General features: G+C 38.4%; 1 protein-coding gene across 2 annotated transcripts in view; it reads left to right on the plus strand.

Moving 5' to 3' along the window:
* trmt61a (tRNA methyltransferase 61A) overlaps positions 1 to 10,789 on the plus strand; it is a 30,613-nt gene extending 19,824 nt beyond the window's left edge. For both annotated transcript variants that reach the window (XM_057859922.1, XM_057859923.1), the window contains exon 4: positions 469 to 10,789. In XM_057859922.1, coding sequence (XP_057715905.1) covers positions 469 to 761 — 293 coding nt within the window. In that variant the 3' untranslated portion in view covers positions 762 to 10,789. The remainder of the gene's footprint in view (positions 1 to 468) is intronic.
* The last annotated feature ends 9,964 nt before the right edge of the window (positions 10,790 to 20,753 follow it).

Raw genomic sequence — 20,753 nt, forward strand, 5'->3', positions numbered from 1 at the left:
ACGTCATAATTGCCATTATCGGCCAATAATTATTGGCATCTTTACCTATTACCGTATGTTTAAATAGTTTTTACATTTATTTATTGAAACTCTAAAAAGAGAAAAATGCTAAAATGTTAAGCCCACAGAAACATAACAGTATATAACAAGCCAGATCCTTTATAGTAGGGGTGCTCAAGTCCAGTCCTTGAGAGCCCCTATCCAGCTTGTTTTCCCATTTCTCCCTTCTTCGACACACCTGACTCAAATAATCAGGATCATTATCAGGCTCCTGCAGAGCTTGCTGATGAGCTGATCATTTGATTCAGGTGTGTTCAAGGAGGGAGACATGGAAAACAAGCTGGATAGGGGCTCTCGAGGACCGGACTTGGGCACCCCTGCTTAATAGCATCCCTGATTGAAAATCTGTCAAAGGTGCTGTATTTCCGATGCGTATGTTGAGCTGACGGGTGTTTGTCTTCCCTCCAGGAGGTCGCGTCGGGTCCTTCTCGCCATGTGTGGAGCAAGTGCAGCGGACGTGCGAAGCTCTGACTCGCCACGGGTTCGAGGAGCTTAACACTTTGGAGGTGGTGCTGAGGGTTCACGACGTTCGTACCGTCTCGCTACCGCTGCCCGACTTCGGACCTGACGTGTCCAACCCCGAGGCTCCGCCCCCTTCGGCCTCCCATCAGGCCGCTGCCACGTTGAAGACCACCACGCTGCCCCGCGAAATGCCAGCTCACACCGGGTACCTCACTTTTGCAACCAAACCCAGATCATAATCAAATTTTATTACTCGTGACATTATTTTTTGTTGTTGTTGTATTTTGTTGCTTGATGAAGCAAATGTTACTAGTCACATTTTTGTTATTTTTATACATCAAAGCAAAAACAAGCATGGGCAATTTTTCATAAATTAAAAAAATAATAGTCTGCAAGCCATCACGTGACGTTCACGATTTGGTCATAGTCGAACCTGATGTCTGTGCTTTTGTAAAATTGCTAACTAACATCCAGTATGTATTTTAGCTAAACATCCGAAAGGATGCCATTACTTCGTTTTTGTTCAAACTGTTTAAACTAATGTAGTTTTTGATGAACACAGGAGAATTTTTTAAATTCACATGAATCACTTGATTTCAAACTGAAGATTCTGTTAACGTTAAAAACTTTATCAGTCATCAAACCTGACGTACATTTTTGTATTTGTCAAAAGCATTTTAATTGTCAAGGCGAGATTTTGTTGTCAGTGAACCTGTTAACGTATATTTATAATGATCCTGTTGCGTTTTTTCTCTGATGATTTAATTTTTGTTAACGTGGAAAAATCTGGATATTTTTACCCTACTTTACTGGCAGCTAGTGAGTAAATTTATGATATGATTTTAAAGCCGTAAGAACAGCCAGAAGGTTGTTGATGTGTTTCCTTAGTTTCAGTGTTGTAAGTGCTAATATGGCAGTTACTGTATGCTCATTGTTAAAGCAACTCAGGTTCGTCTATTGCCCTCGATGGTACCATAATCATCACAACAACTAAGCGTTTACGAGTGACTGCCGTCGTTCCCCAAAAAAGGAAGGCAAACACCACTAACGGCCCATCAGTAGGAAGCACAAAGCGACCGCGCCGGTCAAGGCGGCTGTCTTAGCGCAACCTTTTTGCGACCGGGACGCTACGAGAGACTTCGAGACTAATCCTCGGCTTACTCACTACTGCAGGTTAAATAAAGAATGTGTGCCGTGTTTGGAAAGCAGACACAAACGTGCAACTCTGAATGTTTTTTTATTTTATTTTTATTTTGGGAACGAGACGATGTGAGTAAGTGGAAAAGGAAAACTCATAGTGGGAAGGGGCTACTTCCTGATTGGGTGCAGCTTACTTCCTGGTTTCTGTTTTAGGTATTAGAATCTCCCCAAATTTAAGTCACAACATGACATAAAATCACCTGATATTTTCTGTATGGATTTTTGTTTTTTTAATTGTTTTACTTCAATTTTTTTAAAGGCCAAGGCTTCAAAACGTTAGCCAAAAGTCAAGGCCTTATCAATGTCAAACACAAAATGGGATTTTTTTTTTTTTTGGTGTGCATATTTTGTACTTTGGGGGACACTTAAAACGCCCCTAGCCACTCGTCTGGATCGTTTGGGTGACAATAGACATTTCTGCAGCTATCGATTATTATAGTAGTCAATCTATCAACTGGTTAGTTCGAATAATGGAGTAATCGTATAAGGAACATTTAATGCGTTGAATATCTTTTAGGAGATATAGAAAATTCTTCAAACTATGCAGAACTGCACTTTCATTTATAAATAAAATACCTGCGTTAAAGCCTCAAATGGTATAAGAAAAATAAATGATCTAAGTACAACAAAAGAACAATTGGCTAACTTGCACAGCAAAAGTCTGCTAGCTTAAATGCTATAAAATGCTAACAATTTTTATATTGCTCTTAACAAACTCATATTACCACAAAAAACAACTAAATATACCTTTAAATTAGAGACGTCCCGATCGATCGGGTCCGATCACGTCATTTTCAAAGTATCGGGATCGGCAAAAAAATATCGGACATTCCTTTTTTTAATATATATATATTTTTTAATTAAATCGTTTTCTAATTGTATTTAACGTTACAGACATAATATGTTACACTCATCCAGAGTCTTTAGTTTAGGCTTAAGGTAGGGTTATCAAATTTATGCCGTTAACGGCGGTAATTAATTAAAAAAAAAAAAATTATCACGTTAAAATATTTAACGCAATTAACGCATGCGCTGCACGACCCACTCACGCATTGTCGCGTTCAATCTGTAATGGCGCCGTTTTACCTATATATAGAGCTAAAAGGCAGCGTAAAATGAGTACAGTGAATTTTTGCAGCCTTTGGAGCCTTTTTTTAATTGGCTAAAGCCTTACAATCCCTTTCCCTACGATTAGAAATATCGCGGGAAGCAATGTGGGGAAGAAAGGTAGCAATTGATCTTTTTCTTAATACCCTGTGTTATTTCCCAACGTAGAGAAGATATATCAATTACTACGCACAGTCATGGTTGCACTTCCCATCATGCATTTGGGCAGAACAGTTAAATGGCTGCAGTATCATTTACTGAAAGCTCAACAAATACACTAGATGGCAATATTTAGTCACAATATACAAAGTCACATTTATCCTTTAAGAATTACAAGTCTTTCTATCCGTGGATCCCTCTCACAGAAAGAATGTTAATAATGTAAATGCCATCTTGAGGATTTATTGTCATAACAAACAAATACAGTACTTATGTACTGTATGTTGAATGTATATATTCGTCTGAGTTTTATTCATTTTTTCTTAATGCATTGCCAAAATGTATATGATCGGGAAAAATTATCGGGAATGATTGGAATTGAAAAAAAAAAAAGAAAAGCAATAGGATCGGGAAATATCAGGATCGGCAGATACTCAAACTAAAACGATCGGGATCGGATCGGGAGCAAAAAAACATGATCGGAACAACCCTACTTTAAACTAAATTACAATTGGATTAAAAAAATACTAGTTCAAACAAAAACTTACAACCTTATGTTGGTCTTAACAGGGAGCAGCAGCTGGATTCAGCTATGTTACATGGGTTATGGCATATTCGCTGTTGCCACTAGAGGGCAGTGTATCCACCTAAATCCATAAAACTAAATACAAACAGTTTCAAAACAAACCTTTAAAACACCACTCTAATTAAACGAATACTCGAAGCAGCAAATTTTGATTCGAAGCTTTTTTCTAATCAAATTACTCGAGTTAATCGATTAATCGTTGCAGCACTAGACATTTCCCAACACTTTGGGATTTTCTTTTGATTTAGGGGTCTGAATAAATTTAACCTGACTTTGACTTAAGATCAGGCAAGGTCAAATTTGACCAATAACAAGGTCAATAATATCATTTGAGCCAATCACATCAAGTCATACCTCAAAATAAAATTGCAAAATGTTCACAATCTGCCACTATTAGACAAAAAAAACAAACTTAAATGACAAAGAAAAGTCCCAAAATGCCTTTGAGGTCATCAAAATGGTCTACCAACAGGGTGAAAAAAGTACGTTGAGAAAACCACATCAAGTCAACCTAAAATCTGTCACCATTCAACCGATACTTCCTCAAAATACATTTTAATACTTCAATATGAGAGTCTAGGTCACCAAAACTGACTAGAACCGGGTGAAGAAATATGAGTCACGTCTTAAATTAAACGGCAAAATGAGAGCAATATGAATCAGGACTATTTGATTGATACTGCCATCAAATAATGATTTACTGCCCCCGAAATGTGCGCCATCATGACCAAAACCGACTAGTAACAGGGTGAAAAATTTACTTGGAGATAACCACTCCAAGTCCTATCACAAACAGCAAAATGAGGGCTGTCTACATCTGCCAGTATTTGACTGAAACTCCCTCAAATAACTATGTAATATCCCCAAAATTGTGTAAAGGTCACCCAAATATACAAATAACAGGATGTTAATGTGCTTGCAGTAATACTTCACACGAAAGGGTGCAATAAGTGCTTTCAAGGCCCATCACTAAATGAGCAATATGCCCGCAAATGATACTATAATACCCCAAAATGTAAGCAAAGGGTCACTAAAACAACTAACAGGGTGAAAAATGTACTTGGGGAAAACCACATTGAGTCATACTTCAAATTAAACAGCAAATAAAAGAGTTCAATATAAGGGTTTTTCAAATTTTAAGCAATGCATCTTCAAATGAAATTGTAATGCCCCAAAATGTGCATTGTCACTAAAACTGATAAACTATATATTGATACAAAGTGGGGAAAAATGCAATAAATTGTCGAGACATACTTAGGCATAACTGGAATCAAATGCTATGTTGAGAGCTGTAACCATATTGCCAATATGCATAAGTGAAAAGTACATCATCATCTTGTAATCCTTCTGGACAGTGCCTGGAAATAGGAGACTGGATCCGCTGATCCTGCCGCGTTAAGCGGCTTGTCTCGGGGAAGCCGACAAACATCCTGACCTGCAGTCACGGTGTCACACACCTTAGCGCGACAAACAGATGCTATGCTTCAACAACACACCAGCGTTCAGTTTTTTTAAAATTCTATTTTGACTAGGAGGGCTGGCAGTCTTTCACTGTTGTTGTCATTTATATACATACATTGGTACAACTACTTACAAAATTCATTATTTCTGGAAGTAGTTTTGTAAACTGAAAATTCTGGAACTAGAGACCAGTTTTCCATGTACAGTGGTATGAAAAAGTATCTGAACCTTTTAAAAGTTCTCACATTTCTGCATGAAATCACCATCAAATGTGATCTGATCTTTGTCAAAATCACACAGATGAAAATACAGTGTCTGCTTTAACTAAAACCACCCAAACATTTATAGGTTTTCATATTTTAATAAGGATAGCATGCAAACAATGACAGAAGGGGGAAAAATAAGTAAGTGAACCCTCTGCCTAAGAAGAACTAAGAGAGGGTTATTTGGTTATTATCTATTTAATTAATAGTGTTATTATTGTTAATTATTATTATATTATATTATATTATGTTATATTATATTATATTATATTATATTATATTATTATTTTTATTTTATTAACTTTTGTTCCGTGAAGAATCCAGAAAGGGTTATTTGATTGTGGCTTTCTGAAAAACAAAACATTTTTACATTTAGGCACTCCTGCAATCGTCACACTTTTTCTGTTACAAACTGACCCCGGCCCCTCATCAGAGAAGGGAAAAGTTATGCGGCCCTCACAGGAAAAAGTTTGGGGACCCCTGATCTAACAAATCGGAGAAAATGCGACAGTAACAAAAAAATACAATTAAGCGACAGTTATGAAGTAGATATCCGTGACTTTTTTAAAGACGCCATTTTTTTCATTGTGACATAATTTTAACCCTTTATTGCCAAATGTATCACATTTAATACACCTAAAATTTCATGATTTTGAGACTAATTCAGAATTTTGACATTTCTTTTTGGAAAAAAAAAAAGATGGATGCAAGTCAACACATGATCTGCAGGTTCCATGAGAAAAAGACACAGGATTTAGCAAGGGTTATAGATATTAGAGCGATTATTACACATGTTCATTTTGACTTTTTCTTTTTACAAATTTGAAAAAAAAGTTTCATTAAGACCTTTCAAATTTTGTGATTTTCTGACAATTGCTTTATATTGCAGGCATTATAAAAAGTTTAAAATATGTGAATGAATCATTTTTTAAAGTCGATTTAAAAAAAAAAAATGAAATATGAGAAATCAATTAATGATTCTAAGCTAAAAACGACAGACATTTTGAATAATAAATATAATTACTTACCTTTTTATGGCTGGGTTGAAACAAAAGCGGGTGTGCGACGTCTGTAAACGGGGGCTTTCAGGGTAAACGGACAAATTAAAAATAATTGGGGTGCTTAATGCACCATGAATCTGCTATGGCAGCATATAGACATATTGTTCTATCAAACACAAGTTGTTTTGGCTGTGTTTTCCGCCACATATAAAAACATATATATATAATATATAAATGTTATCTAATTTACACATCTGGATTTTTTTTTTAAGATACACTGATTCTTATCGCTGTTAATGGGGAGCAGAACCGACTTCATAAACCACAAAAAATGCAGAATAGTGCCCCCCCCTCCTTTTTTTTCTTTTTAAAAGGTATTGGAGAAAAAACACATTTGCAGAAATAAAGTGGCCAAAAAATAAACCGGACCCCCCCTTTTTTTTCTTTCATTCTTTTAAAAATTGTACTTTGGAGGCGGGATTATAACATTGAATCATAATTTTCAAAATATATTTTCACCTTTAAAAATATTATCTTAGGGGGAAAAAATGTTTGGGGGGGGGCAGTATTTTTCTCATGTGAGCATGGAAAGGCTTGCAATATGATGTTAGGGAAGTGTCCAGAACCCGTGCGTGTTGCCAGTCACGTCTGCACTGGTCTTTATCTGCCGCCTGTCATTTTTGTGAAGCCTAAAGTTCAACTTCAACATTTCCTCCTCTTATTACCAAAGGACACACCTTGTTTTACAGTAGAGAGTAGATTTCTAAAAGATTTAGTTACATAAGGTGAACTTTTAGAAATCTACTTTCTATTCTACTTCACTATTGTTGCTGACTTGTGCTGTAAAAAAAATAAAAATGCGTCAAGAACTCCCCAGGGACAAGCTCCCTTGAGCATTTGATAGGCAAAAGTATTGGACAGCTTGAGGTAGGAAGAACAAAGTGGAGTGATGAACAGTTTCCAGTCATCTAAGCATATGCATATGCTTATACATATACAGTGGGGAGAACAAGTATTTGATACACTGCCGATTTTGCTGGTTTTCCCACTTGCAAGCCATGTAGAGGTCTGTAATTTGTATCATAAGTTCTCTTCAACTTTGAGGGACGGAATCTAATACAAAAATCCAGAAAATCAAGTTGTATATTTTTTAAATAATACATTTGTATTTAAAGTGCCTGTGACACGAAAAAGCATGTTTATTTCATAATACACGCGGTATTTTATGCCCCTGAATGATATGGGCCGCTTGGATGTGTGTGGAAGCAATCGCTATTTTTATTTAGTTTTTTGAATCCCGCGCCATGGAAATGAGTGACTTCCGGCTTCAGTCTTGCATTGAGGAGCAGGGCGCTGTGACGTGTACGGTAGAAGACGTCCTCTTCACACTACAGTGTACTGTTGTGTATGAGGACGAAGGATTCAGCTGATTTTGCGGATTAATACGTTTATTTTTCGCATCACGCCAGCCAAACGGCTGCAGAAAAATCATTCTGTATGAGGGACAGGCGTATGCACCTTTTTGGAGTTTCAAAAGGTTCCCATTCACCGTGGATATTTACTGTGGGACCATTGGACTTATGAGGAAGTGAGTAAACATCTTGTTTTGTATTATGTCAAATACGAATACAGCGATTACAAAGTAAACACTACAAACTTCCTTTAAATGAAGTACTACTTACGTTTGATCATTGATAGGCATGTAAAAAGCTCTCCTAATGCTAATTAGCAGCAGCACGTTAGCTGCACAACAAATCCAGCCACCCTCCTCCGGGGAACGAACTGTAAATTGCTCTCCGCCGGGCGGTTTGCCTATCCACTAAAATAATCGACAACCGGGTCGTCATGTCAAATAATCCAGGATAGTTATGTGTGATTTTCCACTTCGAAGACTTTGAAACATCACTCGGTTCGGGTTAGCATGTCGGCTAGCTGTCACGGCTTCTGGTTTGTTTACATTTTCCGAAGCCGGGGAAGGGAAATGACATATGTCCGATTTAGGTGTCATAAAATATCGTTCGGGAGGTGCGACAGTAAAGGTGAAGTCGACATTTTTGACCATTATGGAGTAATTTTGCCATGTCGTCCTGAATAAATGCATTTTTATTATTTCATATTCCATTCAGCACAAGACTGTTATTTGTCATGAACATGCAATTTATTTAGCAATTGGGGAAAATACTTGGATAAAAAGAATATCCTGTAAAAATATTGAAGTAAAGAGACAGAAACAATGACATTTTGCCGCTCTCTTCGTCGCGTTTTCCTCGTTGTGAATAGTTCCCCCTCGACGGGCTGACTGGTCCTTCTCAAGCCATTTATATAGCTATTGGGAAAAATACTTGGATAAAATTAAGTAAAAAAAATATAATAAAAATAAAAAAAAGTTCTGAATAATTCCCCCTCAATGGGCTGAATAGTAAAACCGATGAGCCCAGTCTACCGCTGACGTCATCCACCTGTTGGGGACGCTAAAGCCCTATAATGGTAGGCGTGGCTAACCGGCAGATTAAAAAACTAATTTCTCGTCATCTGTGCTTTTCTAAATTGTTGGATATAGTCGAATCGTCTCAAAATATGATTCTAATTCACATAATAATGCCATTTAAGACTTTTTTTCTCGTGTCATATGCTCTTTAACTGCATGAAATAAGTATATGATACATTACCAACTAGTTAATATTTCGGCTCTTAGTTGTTTTTTAAGAACCCCTCCTGTTCTCCACTCATTACCGGAAGTAACAGCACCTGTTTGAACTTGTTACCTGTATAAAAGACACCTGTTCACATGCTCAAACAAACAAACTCCAACCTCTCCACAATGGCCAAGACCAAAGAGCTGTGTAATGACATCAGGGATAAAATAATAGACCTGCACAAGGCTGGGATGGGCTACAGGAAAATAAGCAAGCAGCTTGGTGAGAAGGTAACAACTGTTGGAGCGATTATTAGAAAATGGAAGAAGTTCAAGTTGACGGTCAATCTACCTCGTTCTGGGGCTCCATGCAAGATCTCACCTCGTGGGACATCACTGATGATGAGGAAGGTGAGGGATCAGCGGCAGGTCCTGGTCAATGACCTGAAGAGAGCTGGAACCACAGTCTCAAAGAAAACCATCGAAAACACATTACGCCGTCGTGGATTAAAATCCTACAGCGCACGCAATGTCCCGCTGCTGAAGCCAGTGCATGTCCAGACACGTCTGAAGTTTGCCACTGACCATCTGGATGATCCAGAGGAGCAATGGGAGAAGGTCATGTGGTTGGATGAGACCAAAATTGAACTTTTTGGACTAAACTCGGCTCATCGTGTTTGAGGAAAAAGAAGGATCAGTACAACCCCAAGAACACCATCCCAACCGTGAAACATGGAGGAGGAAACATCATTTTTTGGGGCTGCTTCTCTGCCAAGGGTACAGGACGACTGCACCGTATTGAGAGGAGGATGGATGGGGCTATGTATCGCCAAATCTTGGCTGACAACGTCCTTCCTTCAGTGAGAGCCCTGAAGACTGGTCGTGGCTGGGTCTTCCAGCATGACAACGACCCAAAGCACACAGCCAAGGCAACTAAAGAGTGGCTCCGTAAGAAGCATCTTAAGGTCCTGGAGTGGCCTAGCCAGTCACCAGATCTGAACCCGATAGAAAATCTATGGAGGGAGCTGAAAGTCCGTGTTGCCCGGCAGCAGCCCCGAAACCTGAAGGCTCTGGAGAAGATCTGCATGGAGGAGTGGGCCAAAATCCCTACTGCAGTGTGTGCACACCTTGTCAAGGACTACAGGAAACGTTTGGTATCTGTAATAGCAAACAAAGGTTTCTGTACCAGATATTAAGTTAGATTTTTGTGATGTATCAAATACTTATTTCATGCAATTAAATGCAAATTTATTATTTAAAAATCATACACCGTGATTTTCTGTTTTTTTTTTATTAGATTCCGTCCCTCACAGTTGAAGAGAACTTATTATACAAATTACAGACCTCTTCATGGCTTGCAAGTAGGAAAACCAACAAAATCGGCAGTGTATCAAATACTTGTTCTCCCCACTGTAGGGGTTGGACAAAATAATGGAAACACCTAACATTTTGGCATAATAATAATCTAATGAAGATGAGCATCTCGTATGGGACGGCACAGTCCCCAGATCTCAACATTATTGAGCATTTATGGTCAGTTTTAGAGATTTAATTAAGACGTTGATTTCCACCGCCATCTTCTCTAAAAGAGTTAGATGGTATTTTAATTGAAGAATGGCTTAAAATTCCTTTGGAAACAATTCACAAGTTGTATGAATCAATACTTTGGAGAATTGAGCCTGTAATTGCCATAAAAGGTGGACCTACACCATAATTAGTTTTTCTTGATTTTTTAAGGCGTTTCCATTATTTTGTCCAACACTTGTGTATATATACTTCTAAAAAAAAAAGCATATTGTGATAAAGTTCATTATTTTCTGTAATGTACTGACAAACATTAGACTTGCATATATTTTAGATTCATTACGGACAACTGAAGTAGTTCAAGCCTTTTATTGCTTTAATATTGATGATTTTGCCAAAAAAGTCATGAAAAAGCAAAAATCCCTATCAAAAAATTAGCATATTTCATCTGACCAATACAAAAAAAGTGTTTTTTAGTACAAAAAAAAAGTCAACCTTCAATTAATTATATCAGCTATGCACTCAATACTTGGTTGGGAATCCTTTTGCAGAAATGACTGCTCTAATGCGCTGTGGCATGTGGCACTGCTGAGGTGGAATGGAGGCCCAGGATGCTTCGATAGCGGCCTTAAGCTCATCCACAGTGTTGGGTCTACTGTTTCTCAACTTCCTCTTCACAATATCCCTCAGATTCTCTATGGGGTTCAGGTCAGGAGAGTTGGCAGGCCAATTGAGCACAGTCATGCAATGGTCAGTAAACCATTTACTAGTGGTTTTGGCACTGTGAGCAGGTGCCAGGTTGTACTGAAAAATTAAATCTTCATCTCCATAAAGCTTTTCAGCAGATGGAAGCATGAACTGCTCCAAAATCTCCTGTTAGCTAGCTGCATTGACCCTGCTCTTGATAAAACACAGTAGACCAACACCAGCAACTGACATGGCACCCCAGACCATCACTGACTGTGGGCACTTGACACTTGGACATCAGGCCTTTTGGCATTTCCTTTTCCCCAGTCTTCCTCCAAACTCGGGCACCTTGATTTCCGAATGACATGCAAAATTTGCTTTCATCTGAAAAAAGTACTTTGGACCACTGTGCAACAGGTCCAGTGCTGCTTCTCTATAGCCCAAGTCAGGCGCTTCTGCCGCTATTTCAGGTTCAAAAGTGGCTTGACCTGGGGAATGCGGCACCTGTAGACCATTTCCAACACACGCCTGTGCACGATGGATCTGGATGTTTCTACTCCAGACTCAGTCCACTGTTTCTGTAGGTCCCCCAAGGTCTGGAATCGGCCCTTCTCCACCATCTTTCTTAGGATGCGGTCACCTCTTCTGGTTGTGCAGCGTTTCCTGCCACACTTTTTCCTTCCCACAGACTTTCCACTGAGGTGCCATGATACAGCACTCTGGGAACAGCCTATTCGCTCACAAATTTCTTTCTGTGTCTTAGCCTATTGCTTGAGGGTGTCAAGGATGAACTTCTGGACAGCAGTCAGGTCGGCAGTCTTGCCCATGATTGCGGTTTTGAGTAATGAATCAGTCTGGGAGGTTTTAAAAGCCTCGGGAATCTTTCGCAGGGGTTTTGAGTTAATTCGTTGATTCAGATGATTAGGTTAGTAGCTTCTTTAGAGTACCTTTTCATGATATGCTAATGTTTTGAGATGGGGATTTTTGTTTTTTCTTGACTTTTTTGCCAAAATCCTCAATATTGAAACAATAAAAGACTTGAACTACTTCAGTTGTGTTTAATGAATCTAAAATATATGAAAGTCTAATGTTTATCAGTACATTTCAGAAAATAATGAACTTTATCACAATATGCTACTTTTTTGAGAGGGACGAGTATATACATTGAGGAGCAGAAGTATTTGCACCCCTTGTGATTTTGCAAGTTCACCCAATAGGTAGAAGTCCAAAATGTCAATCATAGATGCATTTCCACTCATAGAGATATAATCTTGAAAAGAAAAAAAAAATCTAGAAATCACATTGTATGATTTAGAAAAATATATATTTGTAATTTACTGGGGTATTTGTACCCCTGAGAATCAGCAATATTTATGACACTCAAAGAGTTGTCAGTCTACTCTTTAAAAAAAAAAAGTCTACCTTAACACCATGAGTAACCACCCACCACCCGTTTGAGCTCAGTATTGTCACCTGTGCACTCCACAGTCAGTCATAATCCAACTGCTAACATGGGCAAAATCAGAGTTTTCGAAAGACACCAGGAAAAAAAATTGTTGAGCTCCACAAAGCTGGGAAAGGCTATGTGACAATTGGAAATCAGATTGGTGAGAATAATTTAACAGTTCCAGCAATTGTTAGAAAATTGAAAAGGCTAAACATGACTGACAATCTACCTCGGACTGGGGCTCCATGTAAGATCTCTCCTCGTAGGGCATCAGTAATAATGAGAAAAGTGAGGGCTTAGCCTAGAACTACAAGTATACAGACCAGCACAGCACGATAACTTTTTATGATGACAATTAAAAAAAAAAAAAATCCACTTAAGTGAGACGCATCTTTTTTTTTTTTTTTTTCAGTCTTTTTAATTTAAAAAAAAAAAAAAAAAAGCGTGTCAACCTATTGGCTCCCATTGATGGCAAATCCATTTCGGACTTGGACAAAATTTGTCGTGAATACAAATATCTTTAACATGACATACTTCCTACTATACGCTGGTATTGTTTCAATGAAGTGCTTCACGCTAAGTGCTAAGTCGCACTCATCCAGTTGATGTCATTATGGAGTATTAAGCTGAGCAGAAGGAAGAGTAGACATCCTCGCCAGTACTATTCTCCCCCCCAAATTGAGTCGTTAGCTTCTCTTGAATCACCAATTTTTGGGGGAGTGATGGCAAGAAGGAGTCCAGGTCAAAGTTGAGTGAGGAGATGTTTCAGAAAAAACAAAAGAAACACGCAAAGAGAGAGTGTACGTGTGGGGGGTCGGGGGGGGTTAGCGCAGCTGTGTTTGCCTTTTTTTTTTTCCCTTCAAAAAGATGACATTAAAAAATTTTTTTTTGCCAACAGTAACCCTTTCATGCATGAGTCAGGATTTTTTTCCACCTTAAATATTTGAATTACATTCATATACTACAGGTGTGTTAAACTTGTGGCACAGGGGACAATTATGTCTCGTGGGACATTATTTTCGATGACCCCATTTGACATGCAATTGCATGTCAACGTGTCTGTGTTTGTATGCTGGGAGTATCTTTGCGTTTTTCGCCCTCCTTTTTTCACATTATGACCCCACAAATGAAAGCTGGGTCTGCTAGGTTGGGCCAAAAGAATTGCAATTACCATGGAAAGGAAGATAAACCTCATAAAAAGAACAGATAGCAGACACACACCGACGCAGATCGGTAAAGATACGCTGCGTTCAGAATAAAATGAAAACGTCGCTAAAAGCAGTTTTGCTTTCACACAGACCTTACGTCGCCAACAGTCGAAGTCTGCGAAACAGGTTCGGGCAAGGGCGTAGGTTTGCATAGGGACGGCAAGGACATAACACTAGCAACTTTTCAGGATGCTCAAATTATCCCCACCAACTTTTAAGCAACCTTATATGCAATATATAATGACTTCAGTTACAGTGGGGCAAATAAATATTTAGTCAACCCCTAATTGTGCAAGTTCTCCCACTTGAAAATATTAGCGAGGCCTGTAATTGTCAACATGGGTAAACCTCAACTGTGAGAGACAGAATGTGGAAAAAAAAACAAAATCACATTGTTTGATTTTTCAAGAATTTATTTGCAAATCATGGTGGAAAATAAGTATTTGGTCAATACCAAAAGTTCATCTCAATACTTTGTTATGTATTCTTTGTTGGCAATAACGGAGGCCAAATGTTTTCTGTAACTCTTCACAAGCTTTTCAAACACTGTTACTGGTATCTTGACCCATTCCTCCAAGCAGATCTCCTCTAGAGCAGTGATGTTTTGGGCCTGTCGTTGGACAACATGGACTTTCAACTCCCTCCACAGATTCTCTATGGGGTTGAGATCTGGAGACTGGCTAGGCCACTCCAGGACGTTGAAATGCTTCTTACGAAGCCACTCCTTTGTTGCCCTGGCTGTGTGTTTGGGATCATTGTCATGCTGAAAGACCCAGCCACGTGTCATCTTCAATGCCCTTGCTGATGGAAGGAGATTTTCACTCAAAGTCTCTCGATACATGGCCCCATTCATTCTTTCCTTTACACGGATCAGTCGTCCTGGTCCCTTTGCAGAAAAGCAGCCCCAAAGCATGATGTTTCCACCCCTATGCTTCACAGTGGGTATGGTGTTCTTCGGATGCAATTTGGTATTCTTTCTCCTCCAAACACGAGAACCTGTGTTTCTACCAAAAAGTTCTGTTTTGGTTTCATCTGACCATAACACACTCTCCCAGTCCTCTTCTGGATCATCCAAACGCTCTCTGGCAGACTGGCCTGGACGTGTACTGGCTTCAGCAGGGGGACACGTCTGGCAGTGCAGGATTTGAGTCCCTGGCGGCGCATTGTGTTACTGTAGTCCCAGGTCTATGTAGGTCATTCACTACGTCCCCCGTATGGTTCTGGGATTTTTGCTCACCATTCATATTATAATTTTGACGCCACGAAGTGAGATCTTGCATGGAGCCCCGGATCGAGGCAGATTATCAGTGGTCTTGTATGTCTTCCTATTTCTAATAATTGCTTCCACAGTTGATTTCTTTACACCAAGCGTTTTACCTATTGCAGATTCAGTCTTCCCAGCCTGGTGCAGGTCTACAATTTTGTCTCTGGTGTCCTTCGACAGCTCTTTGGTCTTGGCCATAGTGGAGATTGGAGTGTGACTGACTGAGGTTTTGGACAGGTGTCTTTTATACCGATAATGAGTTAAAACAGGTGCCACTAATACAGGTAACAAGTGGAGCCTCGTTAGACCTCGTTAAAAGAAGTTAGAACTCTTTCACAGCCAGAAATCTTGCTTGTTTGTAGGTGACCAAATACTTATTTTCCACTCTAATTTGGAAATAAATTATTTAAAAATCAAACAATGTGATTTTCTGTTTTTTTTTCCACATTCTGTCTCTCATGGTTGAGGTTTACCCATGTTGACAATTACAGGCCTCTCTAATCTTTTCAGGTAGGAGAACTTGCACAGTTGGTGGTTGACTAAATACTTATTTGCCCCACTGTATGAGGGTCAGCCGAAAATACCTGCTTTTTTAACCACTAATTTGGTGTGCGACCTATAGAATCTGCCGGACCGACCTATACGCAAGTGTATATGGTATTTGAATAAGGAAGAGGATTAGACCGCTTAAGAAGAAAAAAAAAAAAAGTAGAGAGTAGAGTAGAGAAAGTGAGAATAAAGTCGGAATATTGGCAATAAAGTCGGAATATTGGCTACTTTTTTTTTTTTTTTTTTTTTTTTAATCCTTAAGAATGATTAGGGCCAATGAAGAAGGGGGAAAAGATAGCCTTGATTAAAGTGAATTCTGATTTTAAAATGACAATATATTAGGGCTGTCAAAGTTATCGCGTTAACGCGCGGTAATTAATTTTTTAAATTAATCACGTTAAAATATTTAACGCAATTAACGCACATGTCCCGCTCAGACAGTATTCTGCCTTTTGGTAAGTTTTACAGCAAGGCTTTTTGTGCTGTCCAACGGCGAACTCTTGTGGTCGCTTTGCGACATGGTTTATTGTTTTCTTGCCAGTTCAATATGGCTGCACGACGTCTCGCCTACGTTGTAATGTTGTGCTTATATGATCCTTGGACAAGATTTGTCCGTAAGTATGGTTGTTGTACAGAATGTACATATTATGTTAGTAAGCGAAATGTTATATTTTTTGTATGAGACGCTTTTTGTTTATGTTTAGTGAACCTGTATAGCGTGCTAAGCTAACATTGTTGCTAATGCAATGCTTGTGTACTTTTTTTTTTTGTAGTTTTACGACGGTCTAAAGAGGACAATGGTTTGAGGCCATTTTATTAATAAATCAGATGAAAAAGGAAGAAGTCTGATTATTAAGGCGTTGTTCACTAGTTGTCTAGTTTTGGAAAAAGTAGACGCTTCGGAGTGAGGACAGCATAGACAGATTTAAATTACAGTAGAGTGAAATGCCCACTACAGTCTTTATGTACCGTATGTTGAATGTATAAATTCATCTTGTGTCTTATCTTTCCATTCCAACAATTTATTTTACAAAATATATATATAATTTACAGAAAAATATGGCATATTTTATAGATGGTTTGAATTGCGATTAATTTTTAAGCTGTAATTAACTCGATAAAAAATTTTAAGCGTTTGACAGCCCTACAATATATATATATATATTTTTTAAAAACTAAAGTTTTTTTTGTTTTAATTTGAAGAAACAGTTGTTAATTTTTCAGTTTTGGTCGATTTTAGCGATGCTGCACAAAAGCGGTACTGTTTTGCCTTAAGGAAGACTGCCTTTCCCATGAGGGCCAGAATACACTCGCAAAGTGTCGTAAAATCAATCTATCAAAAGTCTCCCGGTCGCCTGCAGATGGATTAAACAACATTTCTGTTTCCATAAGCAGTGTGAAGGATGAAAAGTAATGAGTCCAGTTGTGGCTAAATAAAATGGGGGAGGGTGGGTTGGCGTCACGCAAGCGAGTGAAAGCTGGGATTTTTTTTCCTCCTCAGATAAAACTTTTTGTCTCTTTTGTTGCTCTGCCATCTTTGCAAAGCGTTCACATCGATTCTGTCTTCATAATGAAAGGGGCAAGTGATGTATGCCGTAAATTAGTGCCGGTGAAAGCGTTACAGAACCCCTCAAGATATAAAAGAGGTGCCGTTCAAGTCGTTGTCAGTCGACATTATCACGAATGTTATGTAAATATTTTATGAAGGTTGAAAAGCTACCTAGTGTTGCTTTAAAATATATATTTTCAAAGGAGAAAATTATATTGTATTTATTTTTAAACATTATTTAAAAAAAAAAAAAAAAAAAACGGAGACAAAATAGCGGTCAAAATCATGCAAGTCTGGTACGTCGTAACCCAGGGACTACCTGTATATGAAGTGTGCAAAAATCTATACACCCTTCAAAAAGTGCATTGGCGATCTAAAAAAACTGCAATGTGACCTCTCTAATCTTTTGAAAAGGGACATTACTGATAAAATAAGGGATAAAGTGGTTGCGTAATTGCACACACCTATTTGTTGAGAACCTTTAATCAATGTTAAAATAAAAATTGATATTTCAAGATTGATTTTCTCATCAAACGCGAATATTTCAGATCATTTCGCCAGACAGGGAGTGTTACGCAACAACCCAAAAATTGGGTTACTCTAGTTCTTTCCTTATTTGAATGCATTTTGTGTGTAAAGGGGGGCAACTGAGCTACACCGCTCAACGCTTTAAAGCTTTCAGCGTCTTTACTGCAGCTTAACATAATCACTGAGAGAGAAAAGAGAGGGGCTCTTATGTAAGACCACCGCCTTCCATGTGACATAACAGCACATGCTTTTATTCTGCCTCAACGGACGAATTCTGAATCGTGTTTGTGACGTAACACGATTTTCACACATCATTTGTCTTCATATGCTACCTGGCAACCGCTGTGACGTCATCACTCGTCCTCATCCAACCGTCCGGCAACTGGCAGGATGGTGACCTCTGGTGGCCGCTTTTAAAAGGCAATTACAAAATCAAAAGTTGCAAAAAAGTCCTTTTTTGGTTGAATGCCCAATACTGTTAACACTTAAAGGGGAAGTAACAATTTTTAGTGCAATAGAAAACAACTTTACTATACTGTAATTACTATTACGTGTATATATTATAACAATATAATAAATAAAAAAATAATAATAATAATAAATAAATAGATAATTAGGAAATTACACGGAAATGCTTTACTCCAATGGTTAGTAAACTGTCGCAGGTCACCTCATGTTCCTGTTTTAATGATAGCACATCCCTTCCAATCCATCGGTCTGGAAATGACTTCTTTCTATGAGGCTATGTTAAAGATATCGTGTATTGAACAAAGATAAGGGACATTACTGACCTCAAGCGAAGTATTACTGATGCCATTGCCACAATTGATGAGACTATGCTACAGCGAACATGGCAAGAAATCGAGTACCGTCTTGATGTGCTTCGTGTAACTAATGGTGCCCATGTAGAAGTGTATTAAAAGTGGTTTAAAAAAAAAAACTTCAATAAACGCTGAATACAATAGAACAAATCTCATTAAAATATGTAATCAATTGCATTTTTAATAAACTTTTGAAATGGTAAAGAGACTTTATGGACACGCTGTATAATGTATTCTTATGGGAAAATCCTGCTCGACATACGACCATTTCGACTTACAAACAAGGTCCTGGAACGAATTAACTTTGAATGTTGAGGTACCACTGTACTTAATAGTTTTAGTCATATTTTAGTCTTCATAAAATCTGTTTTTCTTCATCTAGTTTGTGTTAACGAAAACCCAAGACTAATTTCGTCTAGTTTTAGTCGACGTGTACAAAAAATGTTTTCGTCTGTAAAATTTAAAATCTTTACTTCAAAAATAAAGGTTTCCAACTATTTCGAATGAACATTGATAGACAAGCACATGCGTGCTAACTACACATACAATAAGAAAATATCACACACTGTGAACTAATGACAAAAATGGCGAATTTTCATCTTTCTTGTCTTGTCAGACGACAACTGGCATCCATTCTCGTTATGTTTTAGTCTCCCAAAACACATTCTTACCTCGTCATCGCCATGAAAAAATTGTTCCAATTATTTTCGTTATCGTCATTATTGACGAAAACAACACAGCCTGAACCAATACATATGAAAGTTAGTACAAGTCACTTCAGATTTGTTTTACATTGGTCATTTAGCCCAGGGGTCCCCAACCTTTTTTGCACCACGGACCGGTGTTATTTGGGTCTTTTTTTCACGGACCGGTGATCTGACAAATTTTGCAACCCATCAAAAATTGCAACGATGCGGTTCTGCGCATGCGCGTAGCGTTAAACACAGCCGTAAAATGCACAAATGCAGCGATTCCAATGTAAACACTACAAACTTTCTTGAAAGAAAGGAATATTAACTTACGTTTGATCATGAAAGGACTTGTGGAAAAGTTCTCCTCAGATACATCCTGCCATGTAAGCTGCACACAACAACTTCCCACCGCTCTCACCATTAACGACTTTGCCGCGTCGTTAAACATTAATTAAGAAGCCCGCTTTACAAAGACACGATGTTGGAAATTGTAGCAAGGTTTTCAATGCTCTTGTAGCGATGTCAGGATATTCTAGAATAACTTTAATCCAGAACCTCGGTAGAGTTGTTGTCTCAAATGTATGTTTAATAAGGTCGCCGATATCTGCGATCTCTACAAGTTGATCTTCCAGTTGCACAGACATGCTCGAATCACTCGGTTTACTCACAAACGGGTCACGAATCCACTCCTTCGCATTTCGTGGGTCTTCGAGGTTGTAGGCTCGTCAGGTGCCCTTTTCGCCGTAAAAATATCTCCAAAGACGTCTGTTTTCCAGTCATCTTCGCTCGTGTGGGGGCTAATTATTTCCGGGAACAAATGTGCTGCGCCCGCTGCCTAGCAATACGTTATTATCGAGGACAAGCGCACATAGATATATTATATACACAAACAAGATGTACTGCAGCAGTCCAATCAATGGATTTCTATGACGACATTCTAATCTATCCCGTAGTATTATATCTAGAGTAGACAGGGATATTAGTGTGTTAAGCAGAGGCACAGGGTTAATTCAGCCAGAATGCAGTCGTTATTAAATTATTATTTCTGTGCGGCCCGGTAGCAAATGCGCCACGGACCGGTACTGGTCCGCGGACCGGCAGATGGGGACCCCTGATTTAGCCAATCAATTACCGTATTGGCCTGAGTATAAGACTGTTTTTTTTTTTTTTTTTTTTTGCACTGAAATAAGACTGAAAAAGAGGGGGTCGTCTTATATTCGGGGTCCAGACATTATACCCATTCACGACGCTAGATGGCGCCAGATATCATTGAAGCGAATGCTGAGCTCAACTCCACAGGCCAAAGCGACCCCTTATGGTTAATGCAGTTATTGCAATTTTGTTGTTTTATCACAATGGATTGGTTTATTTACATTTCAAAAACCAGAAGCCATTCATTTACGAATGTGATTGCACTTTAGTTTACATATTAAAATGTTCAGATATACCATTAAGATTTGAATGAGGCAAAATAACATGCTTTTTCTCTCAAATATTTTGTTATAATCATTTATTTCAGATGTCATTATTTTCTCTCTAAAAATTTGGTG

The sequence above is a fragment of the Corythoichthys intestinalis genome, chromosome 15 (assembly GCF_030265065.1).
Source record: "Corythoichthys intestinalis isolate RoL2023-P3 chromosome 15, ASM3026506v1, whole genome shotgun sequence".
Lineage (NCBI taxonomy): Eukaryota > Metazoa > Chordata > Actinopteri > Syngnathiformes > Syngnathidae > Corythoichthys > Corythoichthys intestinalis.